General features: G+C 42.5%; 2 protein-coding genes across 2 annotated transcripts in view; one reads left to right on the top strand and one right to left on the bottom strand.

Annotated features, from left to right (window-relative positions):
• Positions 1-1,645: 1,645 nt before the first annotated feature.
• Positions 1,646-11,715, bottom strand: stxbp3 (syntaxin binding protein 3). The gene is made up of 19 exons (XM_029707906.1): positions 11,613-11,715; positions 10,898-10,947; positions 10,487-10,568; positions 9,787-9,863; positions 9,553-9,625; positions 9,336-9,436; positions 8,502-8,650; positions 7,683-7,791; positions 7,261-7,385; positions 6,564-6,662; positions 6,417-6,474; positions 6,212-6,277; positions 5,846-5,926; positions 5,596-5,731; positions 5,241-5,347; positions 4,905-5,006; positions 3,527-3,612; positions 2,917-3,065; positions 1,646-2,322 (listed from the first exon to the last, which is right to left on the bottom strand). The coding sequence occupies exons 1-19, from the start codon at positions 11,656-11,658 to the stop codon at positions 2,222-2,224; spliced, it is 1,797 nt and encodes a 598-aa protein (XP_029563766.1). The 5' UTR covers positions 11,659-11,715; the 3' UTR covers positions 1,646-2,221.
• A 7,000-nt stretch (positions 11,716-18,715) lies between these two features.
• LOC115157900 (fibronectin type III domain-containing protein 7-like) overlaps positions 18,716-24,688 on the top strand; it is a 32,753-nt gene continuing 26,780 nt past the window's right edge. The window contains exons 1-2 of the mRNA XM_029706234.1: positions 18,716-18,852; positions 19,236-19,351. Coding sequence (XP_029562094.1) covers positions 18,716-18,852; positions 19,236-19,351 — 253 coding nt within the window. The remainder of the gene's footprint in view (positions 18,853-19,235; positions 19,352-24,688) is intronic.

The raw sequence follows: 24,688 nt of genomic DNA, 5'->3' as shown, positions 1-24,688 counted from the left end.
TTATGTGTGGATTAATTGTCTGAGTAGAGGACCTTGTGCATTTCAGGTAAAATAACAACCTAATGTTTATATCCCAGGACAAATTAGCTACCAACAGCAAGCTAGCTAGCTAAATAGGACAAATTAGCCAGCAAGTGCAAGCTAACTAGCTAAATTGCCATAAATGTTTAATGCTTTTCGACCTGTCCCCAAATTAATGTCATTGGTTCAGAGTTTGTTTTGATATTTTAACCTGCGTGTCGTGATCGCGTTTGGTGTAGGGGGACAAAATAAATGTATGCACGATGGCGAACGCGCGCAGCCGGTTTGGGTTCCGTAGCCTAAACTGCATGCTTCCCCGACGAGTCGTATTGGGAGGACCACACATCGCGTGACTCCAAGTTACTTCGATAAGATGATTATTATATAAAGTACCAATCAAAAGTTTGTACCCACCTACTCATTCAAGAGTTTTTCTATATTTTTACTATTTTCTACATTGTAAAATAATAGTGAAGACATCAAAACAATGAAATAACACATGGAATAAGGTAGTAACCAAAAAACTGTGAAATCAAAATATATTTTAGATTCTTCAAAGTAGCCACCCTTTGCCTTGATGACAGCTTTGCACTCTTGGCATTCTCTCAACCAGCTTCATGAGGTAGTCACCTGGAATGCATTTCAATTAACAGGTGTGCCTTGTTAAAAGTTAATTTGTGGTATTTCTTTCCGTCTTAATGTGTATGCCAATCAGTTGATTTTTGACAAGGTAGTGTTTCTAAATAAATCACTGACAGTGTCACCAGCAAAGCACCCCACACCATCACACCTCCTCCTCTAACCAAAGGTCAATAGGGGGCGCACTAGCACTGCATACCACAGGAGACAGGCCAAAAGCAGGCCAACCCTTACAGAAGTCTGTGTGGCCACACATGTCCCCTTACCTACATTCACTTTCTCCTCACTTAAAGATCAGACTATACCCTTCCATCATATATATCATTTTGTATAATACAAGTGCTGAACATATATAGCCTATACAAGCCAATGCAATGATTCACCTTCAACAATCAATGGACACAATATGGCTGTGATACTGTATTTTTTTGGAGACTTGCTAAAAGTAGGACAGATTTGATATATAAGCCTCATATCCTCTGGGGGGGGCAGCATTGTCTCTTTTTCAGGTTTGAGAACACTTTGTTCACTCAATACCCATGTCCCAGCTCCGCCAGGTACCTCAGACAAAAAACCCTGCTGCACTTATTGCCTTCTCTATTGAACCTCTGCTTCCTTTCTGTAGCAGCCCACTGGAGAGGATTGGCTTTGAGTATATGTGCTGCAGAGGATCACATTACTGTTGTTCTGATGAGGCATTCTGATCTGTTTCTTTGTCTTCATTATTCAGATGCTTCATACGTCTCCTCAAAACCTCCCAATCGCCAGTATCACCATATATCAACTTTCTATTATTGATGCTATTGGTGATGAATCATACATGTTTAAAAAAACATCGATAAATATGAGCGTTTCAGTAGATGACTCTAGAGCAGTGGTTCTCAATCCTGTTCCCGGGGACCCAAAGAGGTGCACATTGTATTTTGAATAACTGAGGGGGTGTATGTGCAAAGTGAGTATCACTCCAAATAATAAACAGACACCATTGAACCACGTCGGCCATTTATTCATTGGCAGTTCAATACAAGAAAATGTAAATAATCTATGACAAAATAAACAGTAATGGAGGGGAGAGAGGATTTAGCTAGCAGACAGTGCTTACATCATATGTACATTAGCTTAGCTTCATATCTTTTCACCCAAATTACATCTAAGCATTTCTCAGAAGCTTTCCAACATGGAACATTGAGTGTTTTAAAGCTAGAAAAAAAAAAACACACAGGTGCATCTCAAATGGCACCCTATTCCCCAGTAGTACACTACATTTCACCAGAGCCCTATGGGCCCTGATCAAAAGTAGTGCACTTTTTATGGAATAAAGGGTGACATTTGAGACGCACACACAGATTTGATAAAAAGGTAATAAATGCACTTTAGGGTAGGGCACAACGGTTATGTTACAAATATGCACCAGGTTCCAAAGTTAAGTATTAATAATACACATAGCTAATGACTAAACTCTAGAATATGAATTCCCTTCGGTCTTCCATTGATGAAGTTGAGTGCTCTGTGCTCAGGTTTGTGGGAGGGTGTCATGTTTGGGGAAGGGGTACGGGGTGGGTCACTCCTTCACTATTGTAAAGGTCTCCTTGGTGGTGGTTGGTTTACTCAGGGCCTGAATATCATCTAGGAGCTCCATGGGGGTCACAATGTGGGACGATCCTGGAGAAGAAAAAAAAGACATGTTTGTTAAATAACAAAATAAAAGGACACACAGATGAAGAACATTCTGTAGTGTTACTTTGCCTGACACTCAAGACCAGGGGCGCAACTTTGGTTTTAGGGAAAAAAATAAAAGAAAAAAAAATTACTCCAAAACAGCCTACCGGACCGCTCGGAGGCGTCCGCATGGTCCTAAAGCACAGTTGCCCCGTTTTGTATCACATTCCAATTATAAAACTGGGTGAGACAAATGCAATTTCAAAATGTGGCCCCCGTCCCCAGTGAAAGATGTACCCCTGCTCAAGACTGAACCATAGTGTACAGCATTTATTTTTCCATTCATCACCTCCTGTTTTTGTACTACTATTTATGTACAGCAGGGGGTGTCAAGCAATAGTCCAGTTACTGGGCTGTAGTTAAGGACAATGAGAATGGTTGGTTGAATCTACAAAAGTCTTCAATTGTTTGTGTCCTCTCTCCTTGCATTGGAGAAGATCACATTGGAGGCGATGAGAGAGGATGCAACTAACAAGAGATTGAGATTCACCCACACTGCCCTGCAGCACAGCACGTAGAGTTGCTGCTGTTACACACCTATGATGACCTCACAGGACTTGACGGACTGTGTGACCTGGTAGGCACTGCGCATCTCTGAGTAGCTAATCCCTCCGATGACGAAGATGATGAGCCTGGAGCCACTCCTCCGCTCATCCTGAGAACTGGCCTTGTGTTTCTGACGGGCACTGGGAGAGGAGAGAAGGATGGATGGTGTGTGTCAGTGTGAGTCAGATTGGAATTCACACGGAGAGCCTTCATTAATAATAGTTACGTTATCATATTTTTTCCATTACTTAATCAGATCTGTATTTGTAAGTGTTGTAATTTATAACAGAACCATATCCTAGACCTAGACTATAAAGCGATCATCTTTTGTAACTGACACGCAGTAACGATTTGGACCAGTCATTGTGACATCCAGTCATAACACACCCCAGGGATGGGAGAAGCCTCTGAATGGAGTTAAGTGTGAGTGCCAACGCTCCTTATGTAAAAGCCATAACCCCTTTCCTCAACCCCAATCCATCCTTTGGGTTACAATTAGTCTATGAATGTCAATCATGTGCACTTTTTTGTTACCACCCTTTACCAAAAGCAAATACCACCAACTACAGTTGTGTGATAATTAAAGAATGTTGAATCTTACCTGACAGCCCCAGAGCCATTCCAGGCTGCTGGGCACTCTGACTGGTGTGGCCATTCCTTGGTCTCCAGCTTGTTCTCCACAGCATCCTGGAACACCACACAAAAAGTATTCTTACACTATAACTCATTCAGTCATCATGATGGTGGGGAGGCAGTCACTGGACAATGGGCCCAGGACATTTGGTCACTTATTGTAGGTCCAAGGCTGGTTGTGTTGCTTAGCTTTAGTTCATAATAGTTATACTTGGGCTGGTATCAGCCATTAGGAGAATTGATCCTGAATCAGTTGTATTGTTATGGGTCGCGCTTGTAGAGCCTCGATCCACTGTGACCCAGAAAGGGACTGTGTACTGAGCACTGAGTGACGATTGACATATCATAGGTCTCCCCCTCCCCTCACCCATCCCCTTCCTAATCCCACCACCCTCCTGTGACCCTAAAACCACCCCCAAAACCTTTATCCCCCTCGGTTCCCTACATCCAAAACAGACTGCATTGACTCACCTCACCCATTCTTAACATTCAGGGAATTTCTGTCACCCAGAACACCACAACATGTCTCAGAGTAGGACTGCTGATCAAGGGTCTGGTCCACCCTGTCCATGTAATCTACATCTAAAGGCAAACCTAACCTAGATCAGCACTCCTACTTTGTGAATATGAGACCCGATTCCCATCCCTTCCTGTGACTCCCTCCCTTCCTCCCCCCGTGACTCCCTCCCTTCCTCCCCCCGTGACCCCTTCCCTTCCTCCCCCCGTGACCCCTTCCCTTCCTCCCCCCGTGACTCCCTCCATTCCTCCCCCCGTGACCCCTTCCCTTCCTCCCCCGTGACCCCTTCCCTTCCTCCCCCGTGACCCCTTCCTCCCCCGTGACCCCTTCCTCCCCGTGACCCCTTCCCTTCCTCCCCCGTGACCCCTTCCCTTCCTCCCCCGTGACCCCTTCCTCCCCGTGACCCCTTCCCTTCCTCCCCCCGTGACTCCCTCCATTCCTCCCCCCGTGACCCCTTCCCTTCCTCCCCCGTGACCCCTTCCCTTCCTCCCCCGTGACCCCTTCCTCCCCGTGACCCCTTCCCTTCCTCCCCCCTTGACTCCCTCCCTTCCTCCCCCAGTGACCCCCTCCCTTCCCCCCCGAGACACCCTCCCTTCCCCTCCCTTCCTCCCCCCGTGACCCCTTCCCTTCCTCCCCCCGTGACCCCCTCCCTTCCTCCCCCCGTGACCCCCTCCCTTCCTCCCCCCGTGACCCCCTCCCTTCCTCCCCCCGTGACCCCCTCCCCCGTGACTCCCTCCCTTCCGCCCCCTGCCCCCGAGAAAAGCTAAGTGACACAGTTTTGTTCTGTGAGATAAGGAAACGGTTTATCATTGTTATCATTAACACTGACCTCCATCACGTCTTTGATGACAGGTGTCCATCGGGACAGGCTGTATGTCTCCTCCTGAGTGCGGTCCCTTCGAGATGACCTACGCATTGGGAAGAAGCTTGGCTGGGTGGAGGGAGAGAGAGAGTGAGAAAGAGGAACATAACAATAAATAATAGCCCTGTTTAAAGGTAAGAAGATACAAAATGAGAATTGAAAGAAAGTACACAACCACATAAAACTAGTGAAGTGCCACACTACTATACAATACACACTGATAGTACTATAGAATCCACCTGGGCTATGAGCCAGCTAAGATCTAGCAGACTATGTACAGTATGCCCTATAAGTCTCACTTACCGAAGATATGATGGGGACTCCCAGTTCTCTCCAGTTGAGAATGAACTCTCGATCCTCCTCGATCTTAACGTGCTGGATGAGTTTGTTCAGGTTTTCCTCTGTTGTTCCTGTTCAGAACCAAAAATAAAATGTTTTTAAAAAGAGTATTTGACTCAAGTTAAAATTAAAAGAGATTCTATTGAAAGAATATTCCTTAGTTAAGGGGCAAATAAGGAATGAATGACTTTCCATTTTCAAACCGTAGACTCATTACATTTTCAATGTAACAGATGCCATATAAAAGCGACTAAATGATCACATGTAAATATAAAGACAGACTGTGAAGGCGGAGGGTGAGTCAGAGCAGCAGACCCACCGTTGAGGCTGAAGATGTAGAGGAGAACAGCTCTGATCTTGTCGTAGGTACCATGGGGGTGCAGCAGGACAGGGAGCAGTGTCCTCATGGGGTCCTTCACCTTCACACCCTCCACATCAGACCCTACTGCCAGGTCCTATAGGACAGCGAAGACATAACATCACTCAGAAAGCACAAGGTCATACAGAAGGGACATGTACAGTACAACAGTAGCATTTTGGCCATACATATGAGACAGCATAAAACATACTTGCTCAGCTTTGCAGAGTTTCTCCACGTTCTTCTGGAAGTGGTTCATACAGTCTTCAGTCAAATTCAGATGGACCGTTTTCTGTGGTTGACATTGAAACATGGCTGATGTTTTTTATTCTAAAAATCACATGGCAGTATAAGTGAATAGCTTTAATTTCCATATAAACCCAGTCACATAATAGGGGAATGATCAGTTATCCACAGTATCGTTTCCATAGAGACCAGGCGAAGAAAGCACTACATGACACTGGGCCTCGAAGGCATCACAAACCCAACCCCATCAGACCAATCAGAAGGAGCTAACCAGAGCAGAACAATCAGAATGAGCCAACCAGCGCGGACCAGATCACCTGGCGCTACGTACCTGAGCAATCTGCTTGCGGAAGTGGGGCATCTTCTTCATAAGCTGGGATAAACCGCTTATTGTGATCTAGAAAATATTTAAAATATTGATGAGAAGAAAATAATGATGGGAACTCAAGGGAGGGAGAGGACAAAACCAGATACAGAAAATCTTTCTAGTTTCAAGTAGAACAGAGGTGGAGGGAGACGCTAAAATGGCCACCTACCTTTCCATCGGGCTGTTTTTTGTTGGCAGAAATTTCTTTCACCAGTTTAGGTATTTGTCTAGAATATAAAGCACATAGTTAACAAATTATCTTCAGTATAACTATTTCAGAGGTTTAAAAAACTGTAAAATTAAAATGGATACTTACTCTGACACCTCAGCAATGTGCATGTGTCTGAGTCTGGCCCACAGCTGGTCATCCTCATTCAGCAGGGCCTCCTTCTCAGACCCATCTTTAGACTTGTATCTGGACAGAGAAACAAGTGAACGAACAACGTTTGTCTTACATCATCATGGCGGTGGATTATATGTATGTCTATGTTTACAGTATACAGCACATAGAAAAGTACATAGCCAGCCAAAAGAGACATTACTTTGTGTCTACTGTATAAATGTCTTAGGAGTAGCTACTGTGCAGCTATCCTCTAAATGAATACAGAAAGTCTGCCATATTTCTTTTGACCCATTCAGACATTCCAGAACAAGTGAGAACAAGAAAACAGAACACAAGGCAGGGGTTCAAGGAAGAGTAGACCACGGTCGCTAAGGGAGAGTGGACTACAGGAAGACTAATGGTCGCTAAGGGAGAGTGGACCACAGGACCAATAATATTTTTTTTCATAATAATAAATATATTCCATTCAACAGACACTTTAATCCAAAGCGATTTAAAGTCATGCGTGCATCCATTTTATATATGGGGAGTCATGGGAGTCCAACCTGGGGAGCCCTGGGAGTCCAACCCACAACTCTGGCAGTGCAAGTGCCATGCCCTACCTGAGCCATACAGGGCTAATGGTCATCTGAATAAAAAAAATTGTACTGGGACTGAGCTGGGTTCTCACTTGTAGGTGTCGTTCTTGATTGGGACAAGGTCGTAGGCCATGGCCTGATAGGTCAGCTCATGTAGGATGGGGGTCACAGGGTCAAAGCCCCTCTCTACGATTAACAGCTGGGCCTGGGTCTTTCCCTGAGGGGAAAACACAACACACACAGAAAGAGGTGTCAATTACTTTGTAGTGTTGTACTATTACAGTATGTGGCTGGCCTCACTAGCCTCACAAACTAACACAAATTACCATGCTAACCTTCCAACTAAATACTTCAAAACAACATCTAGGGCAATACCATCATAGTCTTTATGTAGCCTATTGGCTGGTGTCCGTCATCTCTAGCTATTTCCATAACATATTTTCTAACGCTCTCGGTTAAGTCCTTATTTATTGTGTCAACTCCCTGCTGACAACAGGCAAGGTGTCCGCCTCACCTTTTTCTTGCCATTGTCATCCATATCGTAGTGCTTAGTCAGTTTGTAATCCACCAGTGCTGCTAGCTGTTTGGCGTTATCCAGAGTGGTGTTCTCCAACATGGTCTCCCTGACAAAACACATGGTTATGCACGAGTTATATACTTTATGACCGTCATAGATGGTGACAAACATTTTTTGTTTGATTCTGATAAACCTTACAAAAAAATTCTTACTAACAGAACAGCAGAGTCAAATAAATAAATAAATAAATATATACATAAAAATAAACAAGGCAACATTAAACATGTTACCCCCCCCACAAATGATTGGCCAATTGAGATATCGCACGACTAACACATTTCAGTTAATCATTATAGCTCCCACCTCAGGCCAATCAGTGTAATTTTGTAAATGCTGGATCTCTATGGCAAGACGCATCATTCACCCAAGTTTGGTCCAAATCGGCCCAGTGCTGTCTGAGATGTCATGTGTGACTAACATGCAAACAAACGCACGGAGGCAGATCCACAGTCGCCTCCCCGATTTAATCGTGGATGACAAAGTGTATGATGATTATTCATTCAAATGTTGTGGGTCAGTGACTGACTCTTTCCTATGAGTAAACAATCAAGGTGTGGCCACAGAACACTTTAGATGTTTATAGTAAAAAGATTATATCCGACAGTTATATAATGCAATTCCTTTCGGTCTTTGTAATACATATTCCCATAAAGAATCAAAAGCTCAGAATGTGCTTGGGGGCTGAGGAGAAGGAGGTGTGTCAGGAGTGGTGTAAACTGAGAAAGCAGAAGCTCTTATCTCCTCTCCCTGACTCACTTCTTGTATCTGACCCCTGGGTTCTCGTCCAGCGTGGCACAGAGAGTGACGATCTGGGCTGCCAGAGTCTCCAATGTGTTCCCTTTGTCCTGACTACAGTGAGGGCTGTAGATACTGCGGAAGGCCCCAGGGTTATCACAAGTGAACACCTGAAACATAAAGGATTGCTATACACCGATCATGTGTAATGCAGCTTTATCTACATATTCTGATCAGATTTTCCAACAAGAAAATTCTCAATTTGGACCAACATTTTGAGTACCAATGATTCTTTGTAAATTAACTTTGTATTGTGGTGATTTGTTTCTACTCGGATTAACTTAATAATAGGATTATTATGATGTTACACATGGATGAGAGGAACATCCAGAAATGTCATTGTGTGTGTGCCATTTATGAACGCCAAGATTTTTTGACTGAGTTCATTGTGTTCAGTTTCACTCTCAAATACTAGGTGCCAATAACACACAATAACTGACTAAATCTTCCCATAGTCCTCCATTCTTAACTGATAAACATCTAACTGTCTCACCCAATAAAACAGGAATTTTGAATATAATGAAACCTACAAGTGTTACACAATTCAGATTTTCCGTAAGAGAATCATAGCATTGACAGATTGCGTCAGCGTATTACATCATAAAAGTTTTAAAGCAATGCCCATGCAGGGTTTTGTAATCCCTTTCTCCCCCCACCGAAGTCCAGCACCAGAAGACACTCACACACCAACAACCATGAATATTCTAACCAACATGGTAGAAGTGATTTTGTAAGAGTCAGTGTCAGGAATAAAACCAGATAATTATAGAAAGCCTGAGAAGAACAACCACTTACCTGTGACTCCTGGGGCAAGAAGGAAATGTTTAATTCCTTACATACACGTATATACTTTCCACAGTACAGTTTCATTTTGTTGAACAACTCATCCGAACAATCTGGAGAGGGAAAAAAAATTAAGTACCAGAATTTCCAATCAACTCATGAAATTGGTCTACCCTTTTCTAATGATTTGCATCAAGACTAAATTCTCCTTTCTACAGTATATACTTACAGTCAGTGAAATAAACGTATGCTGCTTTGTACTTGGGTTTCAACTTGAAGTCACCAATGAAGGCATCCACACACTAAGCACAGTATGGAAATATTTAATTACAAATACACATTCACAGCACTGTCAAACTTAGTACACATCAATAACAGTTGTATTGTTTTGTTTGTAATGATGATCAATGTAGACATTTCAATATTGAAGTTGGGTATGGTGTACAGATATCTAATGTCAAACCTTTGCTGTCGGGGTCATGAAGTAGATAGCCTTCATTTCTAGTACAGGCTCTCTGCTTTTGTAGAGGTCCTCCACAACTAAGAGAAAATTCAGTTTCATTTCAGGTCATGGTGCAGATATCAATAATACCACTTTTAACTGTTTTAAAGGTCCTGTTTTAATCTCAAAATGAAATAATTTCTGGGTAACAATGAAGTACCTTACTGTGATTGTTTTCAATCACAGTAAGGACACAAAAATAGCTTCTTAGCCAAGGGCAATCTCTCTTACACTAAAATGGCATTAACATATTTTTTAATAATACTGTAAAATTGTGAAAATTAAGTGTGGAAATACATTTTTGACTGAACTGGGCCTTTAAAACATATTCAAAGTAGCCTTGGGCTATTTGTACATAAGCAGTTCTACGCTAACGATATGTTAGTCATTCTTATGCTGTGGTGGGGACACATTCTTATATTCATCTTACACATAAACCAAACACAGCCTTGCAGGGATCTAATATTTTCTATACCCCCACTCCATGAAACAGAAGCGTCACTTTGATGTGCAAAAACTTCCACCACTTGCAATGTAGTTCTCCAATTACAACCAAAGTAAAATTTATGGTTTGAAATCCTAGTTACAATCCCTAATGACCAGAGACAAGGCCAAGCAGTAGACATCTATGGAAATGATCATTTCAATTAGTGCGACATACTGGTAATTCCCTCCTGCATCAAGTCGGACATTTTGCAGCATGAAGATAGAAGCTTGGTGGTGAAGTGGTCCAATATCAATATCTGAGAAAGAAAAGATGTTATGACCTTGATATGAAGACACCTTTTGATTCAGTCAGTGTTGTACGTGGCACATGAGACAAGAGAGATGTACGTGGCACATGAGACAAGAGAGATGTACGTGGCACATGAGACAAGAGAGATGTACGTGGCACATAAGACAAGAGAGATGTAAGTCATCAGCATAGCACTGCTGCTTGACAATGTATTGTATCAAAACAATGACTGGATAGTATGCTGTCGGGAATACAGAACTTAACCCATTACATGGGCTTTATGTAACGTGATGGAATGCAGTCAATGTCTGCAATAAACAGATCCAGTCCTCCTACCTTCCATATTTCTGACTTCTTGCAATCCTCGATGATCGTTTCCTTTATTCCTAGTTGAAAGAAGAATGGCAATTCGCAAATACTGTACTGTTATAGTTGACAGCCCCTAGGCTACATTATTATAGACCGTGTGAAAGCTGCCCGCTCCCACAAATGATCTAACCGGCAAAACAATTACATATCTTATTTCTCTTATTTAAAGCCAACCCACATAGACATTTTATTTTCATATTTGTTGACAGTGCACTGACCAATGGTGATGTGTATACAATGACCTAGCCGTCTGCCCAGAACAGCTGCGGCTACTAACTACCTAGGTATAGCTTGGTAGAGTTAGCTAACGTTAGCAAGTTAGCTATCTGGCTAACATGGTTAGCTAACGAACCAAATTGGATGGGGTTCCCCATTGCTATTCATGTGCAAACAAGTTATATGGTATAACTAAGAATTGCAGTTGTAATCACCAAGTAGATTAACACTCAAAATTGAACACACTAAAAGTTCATCTCGGAACTCTTTGGCCACGGACACATAGCTAGTTTGCAAACTTCCGTATCAGAAGTTATGACTAGTTGACATTCCATTGTCACAAGTCAGAGGAGCACAACACAACTTTGCAAAAGTTCAACTGAATAACATAATTTAAGTAGCTATTAGTTCGAAATAAGCCCGATACTTTCAGTAGCTAAACGTTGCCATCTTCAGTTTCACTTACTTTGCCAAACTACTCTTTTTAGCCCGTGCTCTGAAACAGTTGCCATCTTGTTTCTTTTTTCCAATTTCCACTGGCGCTTGCCCTGTCCCGTACTTTGTGCGTCCAACTGCGCGCGAGTAGTCTGTTGTAGTCCGAATTATGAGAAATTGTAGTTTTCTGTGTTCAGAATAGTGAACGTAGCAGTGGCATAAATTACTTAAGTAAAAACACTATCAAGTACTACTTAAGTCGTTTTTGGGGGTATCTGTACTTTACTTTACTATTTATATTTTTGACAACTTTTACTTTTACTTCACTACATTTCTAAATAATTTACTTTTTACTCCATACATTTTCCCTGACACCCAAAAGTACCCGTAACATTTTGAATGCTTAGCAGGCCAGGAAAAGGGTCCAACTCACACGTTTATCAAGGCAACATCCCTGGTCATCCCTACTGCCCCTGATCTAGTGGACTCACTAAACAGAGAACATCCCTGGTCATCCCTACTGCCCCTGATCTAGTGGACTCACTAAACAGAGAACATCCCTGGTCATCCCTACTGCCCCTGATCTAGTGGACTCACTAAACAGAGAACATCCCTGGTCATCCCTACTGCCCCTGATCTGGTGGACTCACTAAACAGAGAACATCCCTGGTCATCCCTACTGCCCCTGATCTGGTGGACTCACTAAACAGAGAACATCCCTGGTCATCCCTACTGCCCCTGATCTAGTGGACTCACTAAACAGAGAACATCCCTGGTCATCCCTACCGCCTCTGATCTAGTGGACTCACTAAACAGAGAACATCCCTGGTCATCCCTACCGCCCCTGATCTGGTGGACTCACTAAACAGAGAACATCCCTGGTCATCCCTACCGCCCCTGATCTGGTGGACTCACTAAACAGAGAACATCCCTGGTCATCCCTACTGCCCCTGATCTAGTGGACTCACTAAACAGAGAACATCCCTGGTCATCCCTACTGCCCCTGATCTGGTGGACTCACTAAACAGAGAACATCCCTGGTCATCCCTACTGCCCCTGATCTAGTGGACTCACTAAACAGAGAACATCCCTGGTCATCCCTACTGCCCCTGATCTAGTGGACTCACTAAACAGAGAACATCCCTGGTCATCCCTACTGCCCCTGATCTAGTGGACTCACTAAACAGAGAACATCCCTGGTCATCCCTACTGCCCCTGATCTAGTGGACTCACTAAACAGAGAACATCCCTGGTCATCCCTACTGCCCCTGATCTAGTGGACTCGTTTGTAAATTATGTGTGTTGGAATGTGACCCTGGCTTTCTGTAAATTAAAAAAACAATAATATGGCGGCATCTGGTTTGCTTAATATAAGGAATTTTAAATGATTTGTACTTTTACTTTTGATACTTAAGTATATTTTAGTAATTACATTTACTTTTGATGCTTAAATATATTTCAAACCAAATACTTTTGGACTTTTACTGAAGTAGTATTTTACTGGGTGACTTTCACTTTTACTTGAGTCATTTTCTATTAAGGTATCTTTTACTATGACAACTGGGTACCTTTTCCACCACTGGAATGTAGCATATGATTAAACCCCATTTAGAAGAATTTAATTCCAATATGTTGACTGCACTCTACATTAAAAAAAATGCAATCGGCCATAAAAATACTTTTTTGTTGATGTTGTTTATTATAATCAAGTTGTGCCAGTTTTAACCATCAGCCTATGTGGCATTGTCACCAAAGCAACCTCTATAACAGATCTAGCCTACTAACAGGTACAGCTGCCTGCAGGTAACTGTTCTGGCCACGCCGATGATTGGGTGCTTCGCTGCAGCGGGCGGTGACACATATAGGTACAGTATTTCAACCAACACAGAATCTGAAGAAGGCCATTGAACGCTGATCTGTCAACCCTTTAAACTTGTCTAACCAAACTAAGAATTTTCTTATGGTGAGCAAGCGTTGCACCTTCTCCTGTCCAATGATGTCTACACATGTTTAGGTTGCACCCCTACTCACGTTGGTTGAGCACCCTCTACCTCTTTCCAACCAACACAGATCAGAAATATGTTCAAGAAAAAAGTATAACGTGAAGCAGTTCCCAAATAACTTCTCTCAACTATTCGAGAGAAACACCAGAAAAGGATAACATCAAGAAGAGAAAGGCAGAATGGGAGCCTTGCTGGGCATAGGCTCTCAGGTCATTTTTATTTACTGTGTTGCTATATACTAGTGCTATTTGTGTAGGCTTAAAATGTATCACAGATTTCCAATACAGTACGATTGCCATAACGTCAGCAAAACATGGATAGTCTGTTGGAGGAAAAGGAATGAGCTATTTAGAGAGAACACTGGCTCATTGACTGGCATACCTGTCATCAGGTATACTGTAAGATTAGCCTTGAGTAGGGCACACTCATTCCAGAAAAGTGCTTGTATGAATTTTATAACATTTCCTATGGTATGAACATTGTTTAATGTTATTTGTTTCACATTCTCTTGTAGTAAAATGTTTTTTCTTCTGTTTTCACTTTCAGAGTTCAACTTCATCAGGTACAACATTTACAGTGCATTCGGAATGTATTCAGACCCCTACACTTTTTTTCTCCACATTTTGTTACGTTACAGCCTTATTCTAAAATATAGTAAATTGTTTTTCCCCTCATCAATCTACACACAATACCTCATAATGACAAAGCAACAACAGGATTTTAGATTTTTTTTCAAATGTATATAAAAAAAATATCACATTTACATAAGTATTCAGACCCTTTACTCGGTAAAGGGTCTGAAAGTAAAGGGTCTGTAAAGGGTTGAAGCACCTTTGGCAGCGATTACAGCCTTGAGTCTTCTTGGGTATGACGCTACAAGCTTGGCACACCTGTATTTGGGGAGTTTCTTCCATTCTTCTCTGCAGATCATCTGAACCTCTGTCAGGTTGGATGGGGAGCGTCACTGCACAGCTATTTTCAGGTCTCTCCAGAGATGTTAGATCGGATTCAAGTCCGGGTTCTGGATGGGCCACTCAATGACATTCAGAGACTTGTCCCAAAGCCACTCCTGCATTGTCTTGGCTGTTTGCTTAGGATCGTTGTCCTGGTGGAAGGTGAACCTTCACCCCAGTCTGAGGTCTGTCGTAGAAATTCAGTACTGAGACAGACTTGGTCATTTCTTCAAACAATCATCCTAATTTAATATTGATTAATTATTGCAATAATGAAACGGTCAGCCCAACAGTCTTGTCTACCCTTCACAGACAATGCACAGTTTATATAGCTAATGCCCAGAATGCTTGGTTCCACCCCTCCCATATAGATTGGGGGGCACCATAAGCCACTTTGGGTTCATCCTCTGGTCATCTGCCTCTGGTGTTGTCTCCCAGATGCCAGGATGTCTAAGAACCATTGAGGCTATCTCTATCTCATCTATAGCATGCAGGCCCAGTTTGACCGGAGACATATGTCGTGTCTTTGTCATCATTAAAGTGAAGACTGTTATATTATCAAATAAATTCTCTGTAATTATTATTACGTGATTAAACTAATCATGTAAATGTAATTAACTAGGAAGTCGGGGCACCAAGGAAAATCTTCAGATTACAAAGTAAACATTTTCCTAATATAACTTTCAGATATTTTAATATCTGATGAATTAGTCTTTTAATTAATGAATTATTCTTTACCTCACGTCAGTCTCATTCCAAACATCGTAAGTTGTTGGTTATCTGCACGAACCCAGCCTTCACTATGAATCATCCATACATCAATTGTCTTAATCATTTATTTACTAACTAAATAATCACAGAAATGCATAAACAAACAAACAAACAAAAAGTAGGTATGGTTACAAGGAAATGATAGGGGATGTTCCCTAGTGGGCTAAGCCGATATGGCGACTTGGTAGACAAAGGGAAGTGGGTGTGGACTGAGAAGGGCGTGAAAGACAAAAGTCATTACACAGTTGATAATTATATTGATTGAAATGCTAATCCTTTGCACATGAACGCTCATTCATTCGGGAATAATTGCAATTAATATATATTTACGCTCAGTGTGTCGTCGTGATCTCTGTTGGAATCGTCCGTCTTTCTGTTGGAAAGTTCATCTGATCGTCTCTGCTCCCATGAAGTCTCTCGTGGTTAGAATGGATACTTCAGAGTCCCATTCAGAAATGTTCTTATAGATAAGAGCGTCTGCTAAATGACTTAAATGTAAATGTAAATAGCTGTTTCGGTGGTTGTCGGTCTTCGCATTTCAGGTCGACATAACTTCTAGCTGCAGACTAGTAATTAGTATCGAAGATTGTCTCTTATTCTGTCGGAATCGATAGTCTCAGAGTTTCAACAACCATTACAACCTTAGCTTATACTGAGGTTTTTATGGTCTCTACTCAAACCTTCGCCCCCTCTGTGATCGAGGTACGCATGTTCTAAAGGGAATTCCTTCAGGTGGGGGTTATATTCGTAACAGTAGAAGATGGCTGTCCCATGACGCCAGATCAATGTCTGTGCTCATGGGGCAGGCCAATGACTTAGTTAAACTAGAAAGGGAATACAATTCTCTCACATTAAAGGTTTAAAATCACATTACACAATTTCACAAATATTTTCATCTTTACTCATTCATTTTATACTATAATTAGATGCAAGCCTCATAACGGAGGCTCCTGTATAAACAGAGTTATGGTAATATGGCTGTATTGTCTTTCATGAGGTCACAATCATTAAACAAAATGGACTGGTCGTAGCTGGTTTCTCCACCGACCGTTTACACATTCTCCAAAACATGGATATTGTTCAGTTCTCAAGTTCTGTGATGTAGAAAAAAATCCTTTGTTCTACTGTGAAGCTTTCTCTCTATATACTGCATGAGGGAGAGAGTCTCCTCCAGGAATTTATGACCTGCGATAACAGAACCTGTGTGTAAGAGGGAGAGAGGGGGAAGGCACTCGTTATACCCAAAGAGGGCCACGTCATGACACATATGTCTCACATGCACCAATAATGATAGACTGGAATGTGGCTGTTTGTTTTTTTTTATCACCAAGACATCAATCATCAGCTTCAAGCTATCTCTAGTAAAAACCCATGTCCTCAACACCCAGACTAGCTGCAGGGTGTTAGAGTGGACACCATAAAAACTTAGCATTAGCAGGCCAGTTTTACTCTTAGTTAAATATATAACCGTTTACTATTAATATCAAACAAATCAGGTAAGTATCGAATTTTTCCCTGACAGGTCCTGAGCGTTCTGGAGCAGGTTTTCATCAAGGATCTCTCTGTGCTTTGCTCTGTTCATCTTCCCCTCTATCCTGAGTAGTCTCCCAGTCCCTGATGCTGAAAAACATCCCCACAGCCTGATGCTGCCACCACCATGCTTCACCGTAGGGATGGTGCCAGGTTTCCTCCAGACATGACGCTTGGCAATCAGGCCAAAGAGTTCAATCTTGGTTTCATCAGACCAGAGAAACTTGTTTCTCATGGTCTGAGAGTCTTTAGGTGCCTTTTGGCAAACTCCAAGTGGCCTGTCGCGCCTTTTACTGAGGAGAGGCTTCTATCTGGACACTCTATCATAAAGGCCTGATTGGTGGAGTGCTGCAGAGATGGTTGTCTTTCTGGAAGATTCTCCCATCTCCACAGAGGAACTCTGGAGCCATGTCTGAGTGACCGCCGGGTTCTTGGTCACCTCCAAGGACCAAGGCCCTTCTCCCCCGATTGCTCACATGCTCTGTCAACTGTGGGATAAGGTATTTGTATTTTTTATAATGTAAAAACATTTCTAAAAATCTGTTTTCACTTTGTCATTATGGGTAGTGTTGTGGGTAGATTGATGACGAAAACATTTCATTTAATCAATTTCAGAACAAGGCTGTAATGTAACAAAATGTGGGAAAAGCCAAGGGGTCTGAATACTTTCCTAATGCACTGTATCTTTTTCCAACATTACATGTACATTACTAAACTGTCTATATTTTTCAACTGCAGAATATAATGATGGTTGGATGAAAGTGGATTTATAAAAAAATCATGATTATTAAAATAAATTATAATATATTGTAGTACATGTATGCACTAGTAGTGCTATAATTAAGCAATAAGACACGAGGGGGTGTGGTATATGGCCAATATACCACGGATAAGGGCTGTTCTTATGCACGACGCAACACGGAGTGCCCAGATACAGCCCTTAGCCATGGTATATTGGCCATATACCACAAACCCCCGAGGTCCCTTACTGCCATTATAAACTGGTTACCAACGTAATTAGAGAAGTAAAAATAAATGTTTTGTCATACCCGTGGTATACGGTCTGATATACCACAGCTGTCAGCCAATGAGCATTCAGGGCTCATAGCACCCAGTTTATAATATTTTGTCATATGTTCCAGATTTGAATACAGTAACTCTGATTGCGGGCTGAGAACTCCAGGCACACACCGACTACACTCTCAGTGTCATATCCGTCATCCACGGAGGCAGGAGCCAGCCTTCCCTCCCTTCAGTAGCAAAGACAGGTATTGTCCCTTGTACCTCACATTAACTGACTGTTGGGGAAGGAAAGAACAAATGAAAGCTAAGAAAGGAGAGTAGCTGCATACCTGATCTTAAAGCCCTAAGGGTGAAAGTTATCTATCCTGTATCTGGGATAATTATATCTGACCCCTCTCCATGAACACAAATAATAAACTTAACTGGGTTGAGAACTGAGTTAGTCAGCCTATCGGGTTTCTTCATGTACCAAAACAATACAGCAGCAGTTTCATCCATTGTGGTTTAGTGGTTTGATGTTCTTTAGAGGCAGTAGAGCTGGAGAGAGTCAGTCTCAGATCTCAGTCATATAGTACATTGTAATTACACTCGCACACAACAGTACCATCCCACCCAAAATAAAATATGCACTTTACAGTTTTGTTATATGAAAATGTTCCCACAGAACAGAAAATAGTACATTTTTTTAATTGAAAGTGATAAGTAGGCTATCACACAAATACAATTCAAAACATAAACACCCCAATACAGACAAACAAATACACACCTCAAATAAGATGTATTTTTGCTGTCTCTCTCCTACAGCGGTTGCAGCACCCGAGCTCAACTCCACCTCACCCAGCAATGACACCAACATGGTGTGGTGGGAGCCAGTGGTCCACGCTGTCCTGTACACAATCAACATCATCATGGAGGGCTCAGAAAGCAGGGTGACGCTCAACACCACCGGTCTGGAGGCCGGGACCCCCTACTGCATCAAGGGCAACTCCCGGTGGGGTGGCTGTTGTCGATGTGTGCAGAGGGTCCCTGGTACGAGCCCAGGTAGGGGCGAGGAGAGGGACGGAAGCTATACTGTTACACCGGGACCCTGAGAACAGACAGGGAGACGACTTCACTGTCTGCCAGATCACACGTAAAGAAGGGGGGGGGGGGTGTTGGTTAGCAAGCACACACATTTTCTTCAGGAAATGCATCGAATCTAGCTTTATTTAACATTCATTTAATCAGGCAAGTCCCTTGAGGTTGAAAATGAGACCTGGTGATAGGGATAGGGTGGATGGAAAGAAATAGCACCAACTTGAACAGTATATTTGTCAACACATTTAGGTGTCTGTATTAATCAGTCCAACACAACACCTGCACCCCTCCCCTCAGGGGAAACACCTGTGACGTGCTGGAGATCATGTGTGGAGACATCTACAAAGTAGTGCTGGCCCCTCTCACCCTGGACGGAGCCATAGTCCAGTTCTGCCCACAGAGGATGTACTCTGGTACTGAATAGAATACCATTCAGGAGTTCTACATAGATCATCTTAAAACAAAGGAAATGTATATCAATTAACTTTATTGAGCTTTGTATACTTTGCACCATTATAATAGAGATAGAAAATAGAATAGATAGCGTAAAGGCAAAAAATGAACACAAGTGTTTTTGGTTAACTTCATATTCTTGTCTTTTTTCAGTTTCCTGCTCAGGGAAGCAATGTTGGAATGGAAGTGTTTGAGTACTTCCAATCTGTACTGATTATTCTTGCAATGCATTGTGCAACGAAACATAAGATGGCGGCAGGGCAATTTTGCTGAGCGTGTTGTGTCACACTGTTTGTTTATTTCAAGTGTTACAAGTTTTTATTACTTAGCAAAACCGTTATAGGCTGCGAGAGTTGTCATTAAACAACAGGCAAAATCTAAAATCCTACATGATCAAATCAATTAAAACTTTAAATTGACATCTGCTGGTTTCTACACGATGAGATAAAGCCGGTGTGGTGCCCTCCCTGAAAGCCGAGAGATAATACATCTGTGCTGTGACTGACGGTCTAGACACGTTGGGCCGACTAGCCTTGGATACTCCTCCACGGCCATTCTACCGGAGTCTTCTGACTCCTCTTCTGCCCCGCTGTGTGGTGGAAGCCGGAGGTTGGTATCTGCACTGTGACAACGTCTAGATGCGCTAGGCTTCCTAGCCCAGGATACCGCTGTCAGGTGGACTAGCCACCAGTGATTAGCCGGTCTACTGGGCCTGCTCTGCCTCACTGTGCGGTCTGGACTAGCAGATGGTACGTATCATACAACCTCTCATCCGTTTAAAATCACAGCAATTGCAACTCAAGTACACAATCCAAACATACTATACTATACGTGCATTTATTGTTATGTCCCAAAGTAGCTCCCTGAGCCATCCAAGATGAACACAGTCAGAAGCTGAATAAATAGCCATTGAGTGGCAGTGGATCGAATTAGAACAGAGCACAACAGGAAACATTATTCTGGGAATTTGGGGGTCAATAAAAGCTCTTCCAACCCTGTTAGGCTGAATAGGTTTTCAGCCATAGACCTTTACACTTGAAGTCTATGCTAGGTAAAGCTCCGCCTTATCTCAGCTCACTGGTCACGATAACAACACCCACCAGTAGCACGCGCTCCAGCAGGTGTATCACACTGGTCATCCCCAAGGCCCCTCCTTTGGCTGCCTTTCCTTCCAGTTTTTTGCTGCCAGTGACTGGAACGAATTGCAAAAATCGCTGAAGCTGGAGACTTAAATTTCCCTCACTAACTTTAAACATCAGCTATCTCAGCAGCTAACCGATCGCTGCAGCTGTACATAGCCCATCTGTAAATAGCCCCTCCAATCTACCTACCTCATCCCCATATTGTTTTTATTTACTTTCTGATCTTTTGCACACCAGTATCTCTACTTAAACATCATCATCTGCTCATTTATCACTCCAGTGTTAATTTGCTAAATTGTAATTACTTCACTACTATGGCCTATTTATTGCCTACCTCCTCACGCCATTTGCACAAACTGTATATAGACTTTCTTTTTTTCTATTGTGTTATTGACTGTACGCTTATTTATTCCATGTGTAACTCTGTGTTGTTGTTTGTGTCGCACTGGTTTGCTTTATCTTGGCCAGGTCGCAGTTGTAAATGAGAACCTGTTCTCAACTAGCTTACCTGGTTAAATAAAGGTTAAAAAAAAATCTCTGGGATTTTCCTGATCATTGGTGTAAGGCTTGGAAGCCTTCACCTCACGGCTCAGGTTCTTCCTTTTCACTTCTGTCAGGTTTTCTGAGAGTTCACTATCTGTCAACTGCTCAGGGTTTTCAGGAGCATAACATGTAATTATCTTTCCTGTACTTGACTCAAAGGAGAAAGTACTCAGCTTGTGTTTTCGCAGATGTCAGTTTGGGTTTGAACCGCACACCCTTCTTTCTGCATCGCTTTCTCGCCATCCGCCATCTTACATCTCCCTAGCTTGAGTCAATATTTTATTCTGAAATAGTGTTTTATATCAACCATCGATTTTATAGAAAGTTTCATTTCCCTGTGACGTTACTTTTTTTAATTTTAATTTTTTTATTTCACCTTTATTTAACTAGGCAGGGCAGTTAAAAACAAATTCTTATTTTCAATAACAGCCTATGAACAGTGGGTTAACTGCCTTGTTCAGGGGCAGAACAGCAGATTTTTACCTTGTCAGCTCAGGGAGTCGATCTTGCAACCTTTCGGTTACTAGTCCAACGCTCTAACCACTAGACTACCTGCCAATGACTCTGGCCCAGCAGGAGTACGATTCGTGGAGAAAGTGGATCCATGCATTTTGGCCGACCCATTTGTGGTATCAGGCTGAGTGTAGAAGGACTTGGGTTCTGTCAATTCGGTCAAAGTAACCAGAAGTGGACTTGAGTAGATTTTTTGTGTGTCATCTGCCAGGAGGGAGATGGTACTACGCATTTCGCGATGAAAGCTGTGTCCTGCATTGCTCTCCGGAGAAGAGTGCCACTGAAGAGTGATAACTGGGGTGGCATTGAGGTGGATCGACTGAAGTTGAAGTTTCCCCTTGTTGGTGATGCACACCGTTGGGTGTGACAAAGACCCAGTGGCAAGCGTGAGAAGACCCTGTCTGCCATGCTAGGGTATATAAGTTATCCCGTGAGAGCTTTTGTTCCGAACCCACTACAGTTCAGGTGCATAGTTGATGGTCATGTTGCAGCAGGAGGAGGAGGGAGATTCTGAGGTGTGAGAAGTGTGCAGGAGGGCATGGGACAAAAGAGTGTGTTGTTTCGGTGGAAAACGTTGAGTGTTTCAATTGTGGGGGTGGCCATGTTGCTGGGGATCAGAAATGTCCTATATGTGTGAGACAGGTGGAAGTTTCCAGGGTGAGAGCAGTGCAGGAAGTGTCATATGCTGAGGCAGTGAGGAAAGAAGATGATGGTGGGCAAAGGGCGAGGGAGCCTGAGAGGATCCCTGTGAGTAGTAGGCCAGTACAGAGTGACCCGAAAAATGTGTGCTTTAGTAAGGTTGGCTTCTTGCCGTTTATTGCTATGGGCATTAATTGTACCACACAGATGGAAAGGAAATCCCAGAAGATTGAATTGCTAGTAGCAGCAGCAGAGAAGTTTTGGGGTGTCCGGTTTTTTTTTGTGCTGAAGAACTACATGGGGTTTTGAGAAGGGGTTCCAGCCTCCCAGGCCAATGGCCTGGTGCTTTTGGAAGTAACCAGGAAGTAGGAAGCAGAACATTTGGAGTGGTAATACAGCGCTTCACACTTTTTAAAACACATTTGTTTTATATTTTTAAGACCTAACAGTATCAGTCAAAAGTTTGGACACACCTACTCATTCAAGGTTTTGTCTTTATTTTTACTATTTTCTACATTGTAGAATAATAGTGAAGACATAAACTATGAAATAACACATACGGAATCATGTAGTTACCAAAAAAGTGTTTAACAATCTAAATGTATTTTAGATTCTTAAAAGTAGTCACCCTTTGCCTTGATGACAGCTTTGCACACTCTTGGCATCCTCTCAACCAGCTTCATGAGGAATGCTTTTCCAACAGCCTTGAAGGAGTTCGCACATATGCTGAGCACTTGTTGGTGGCTTTTCCTTCACTCTGTGGTCCATCTCATCCCAAACCATCTCAATTGGGTTAAAGTTGGTGATTGAGGAGGCCAAGTCATCTGATGCAGCACTCTATCACTCTCCTTGGTCAAATAGCCCTTACATAGCCTGGAGGTGTGTTTTGGGTCATTGTCCTGTTAAAAAACAAATGATAGTTCCACTAAGTGCCAACCAGATGGGATGGCATATCGCTGTAGAATGCTGTGGTAGCCATGCTGGTTAAGAGTGCCTTGAATTCTAAATAAATCCCAGACAGTGTCACCAGCCAAGCACCTTCACACCCCATCCTCCATGCTTCATGGTGGGAACCACACATGCAGAGATCATTCGTTCACCTACTCTACGTCTCACAAAGACACAGCGGTTTGAACCATAAATCTCAAATTTAGACTCATCAGACCAAAGGACAGATTTCCACCTGTCTAATGACCATTGCTCGTGTTTCTTGGCCCAAGCAAGTCTCTTCTTATTATTGGTGTCCTTTAGTAGTGGTTTCTTTGCAGCAATTTGACGAGGCCTGATTCACGCAGTCTCCTCTGAACAGTTGATGTTGAGATGTGTCTGTTACTTGAACTCTGTGAAGCATTTATTTGGTCTCCAATCTGAGGTGCAGTTAACTCTAATGAACGTATCCTCTGCAGCAGAGGTAACCCTGCATCTTTCTTTCCATTGGTGGTCCTAATGAGAGCCAGTTTCATCATAGCGCTTGATGGTTTTTGCGACTGCACTTGAACAAACTTTCATTTCTTGAAATGTTCCACATTGACCTTCATGTCTTAAAGTAATGATGGACTGTCATTTCTCTTCACTTATTCGAGCTGTTCTTGCCATAATATGGACTTGGTCTTTTACCAAATAGGGCTATCTTCTGTAAACCACCCCTACCTTGTCACAACACAACTGATTGGCTTAAACGCATTAAGAAGGAAAGAAATTCCACAAATGAACTTTTAACAAGGCACACCTGTTAATTGAAATGCATTCCAGGTTATTACCTCATGAAGCTGGTTGAGAGAATGCCAAGAGTGTGCAAAGCTGTCATCAAGGCAAAGGGTGACTACATTGAAGAATCTAAAATATATTTTGATTTGTTTCTTTTTTGGTTAGTACATGATTCCCTATGTGTTATTTTATAGTTTTGATGTCTTCACTATTTTTCTACAATGTAGAAAATAGTACAAATAAAGAAAAACCCTTGACTGAGTAGGTGTGTCCAAACTTTTGACTGGTACTGTATACATTTTATTCTGTTTCAAACGTTTGTATTAAATGATTTATTTCGGGACCACGGTGTTAGTGCTGTTCTTAATATACCCTTTTTTGTTGGATTTGACTGTTTCCTAGAGCTAAAGTTAGCAGGCTAGCCCCGGCTAGCTAGGTTACCTGGCTATCACCGGCAAAGCTGTCTCACGTCGCGGTTGGCTCTTGTAGCAGGGATGGCTGTTTCTGACCCGAGTATAAGCGGACCCCTCTCATTTGGAGTCGGAGATGGACAGTGAAGCCATAAAACATGAAACCTGTGATCATAGTCGTGGAAAGATGTTTGGTGATGGCGGTGCAGCGGGGTGGTAAAAAATGTGTTGCCGGCACTACAGATGGCTATATCGGTCCGCTAGTAAAGGCCCTGTGCACTACTTGTGGGGAAAAAAGAACCCCCCCCAAAAATAAGATGGTCCCATGTTAGACAGGGGCGGC

This window comes from Salmo trutta, chromosome 22, assembly GCF_901001165.1.
Source record: "Salmo trutta chromosome 22, fSalTru1.1, whole genome shotgun sequence".
NCBI classification, from domain to species: domain Eukaryota; kingdom Metazoa; phylum Chordata; class Actinopteri; order Salmoniformes; family Salmonidae; genus Salmo; species Salmo trutta.
Note: the sequence above shows the minus strand (reverse complement) of the source record. Positions and strands in the feature narration are given on the sequence as shown.

What these genes read in the sequence shown, in the direction of transcription:
- stxbp3 (XM_029707906.1), bottom strand. Translation starts at nt 11,658, where the DNA reads ATGGCAACTGTTTCAGAGCACGGGCTAAAAAGAGTAGTTTGGCAAA. An exon ending in ATACGTTTATTTCACTGACT is followed by an intron (nt 9,437 to 9,552) that starts GTAAGTATATAC and finishes TTCCCTCTCCAG; the next exon opens with ATTGTTCGGATGAGTTGTTC. An exon ending in TCCGCAAGCAGATTGCTCAG is followed by an intron (nt 5,927 to 6,211) that starts GTACGTAGCGCC and finishes TGTCAACCACAG; the next exon opens with AAAACGGTCCATCTGAATTT.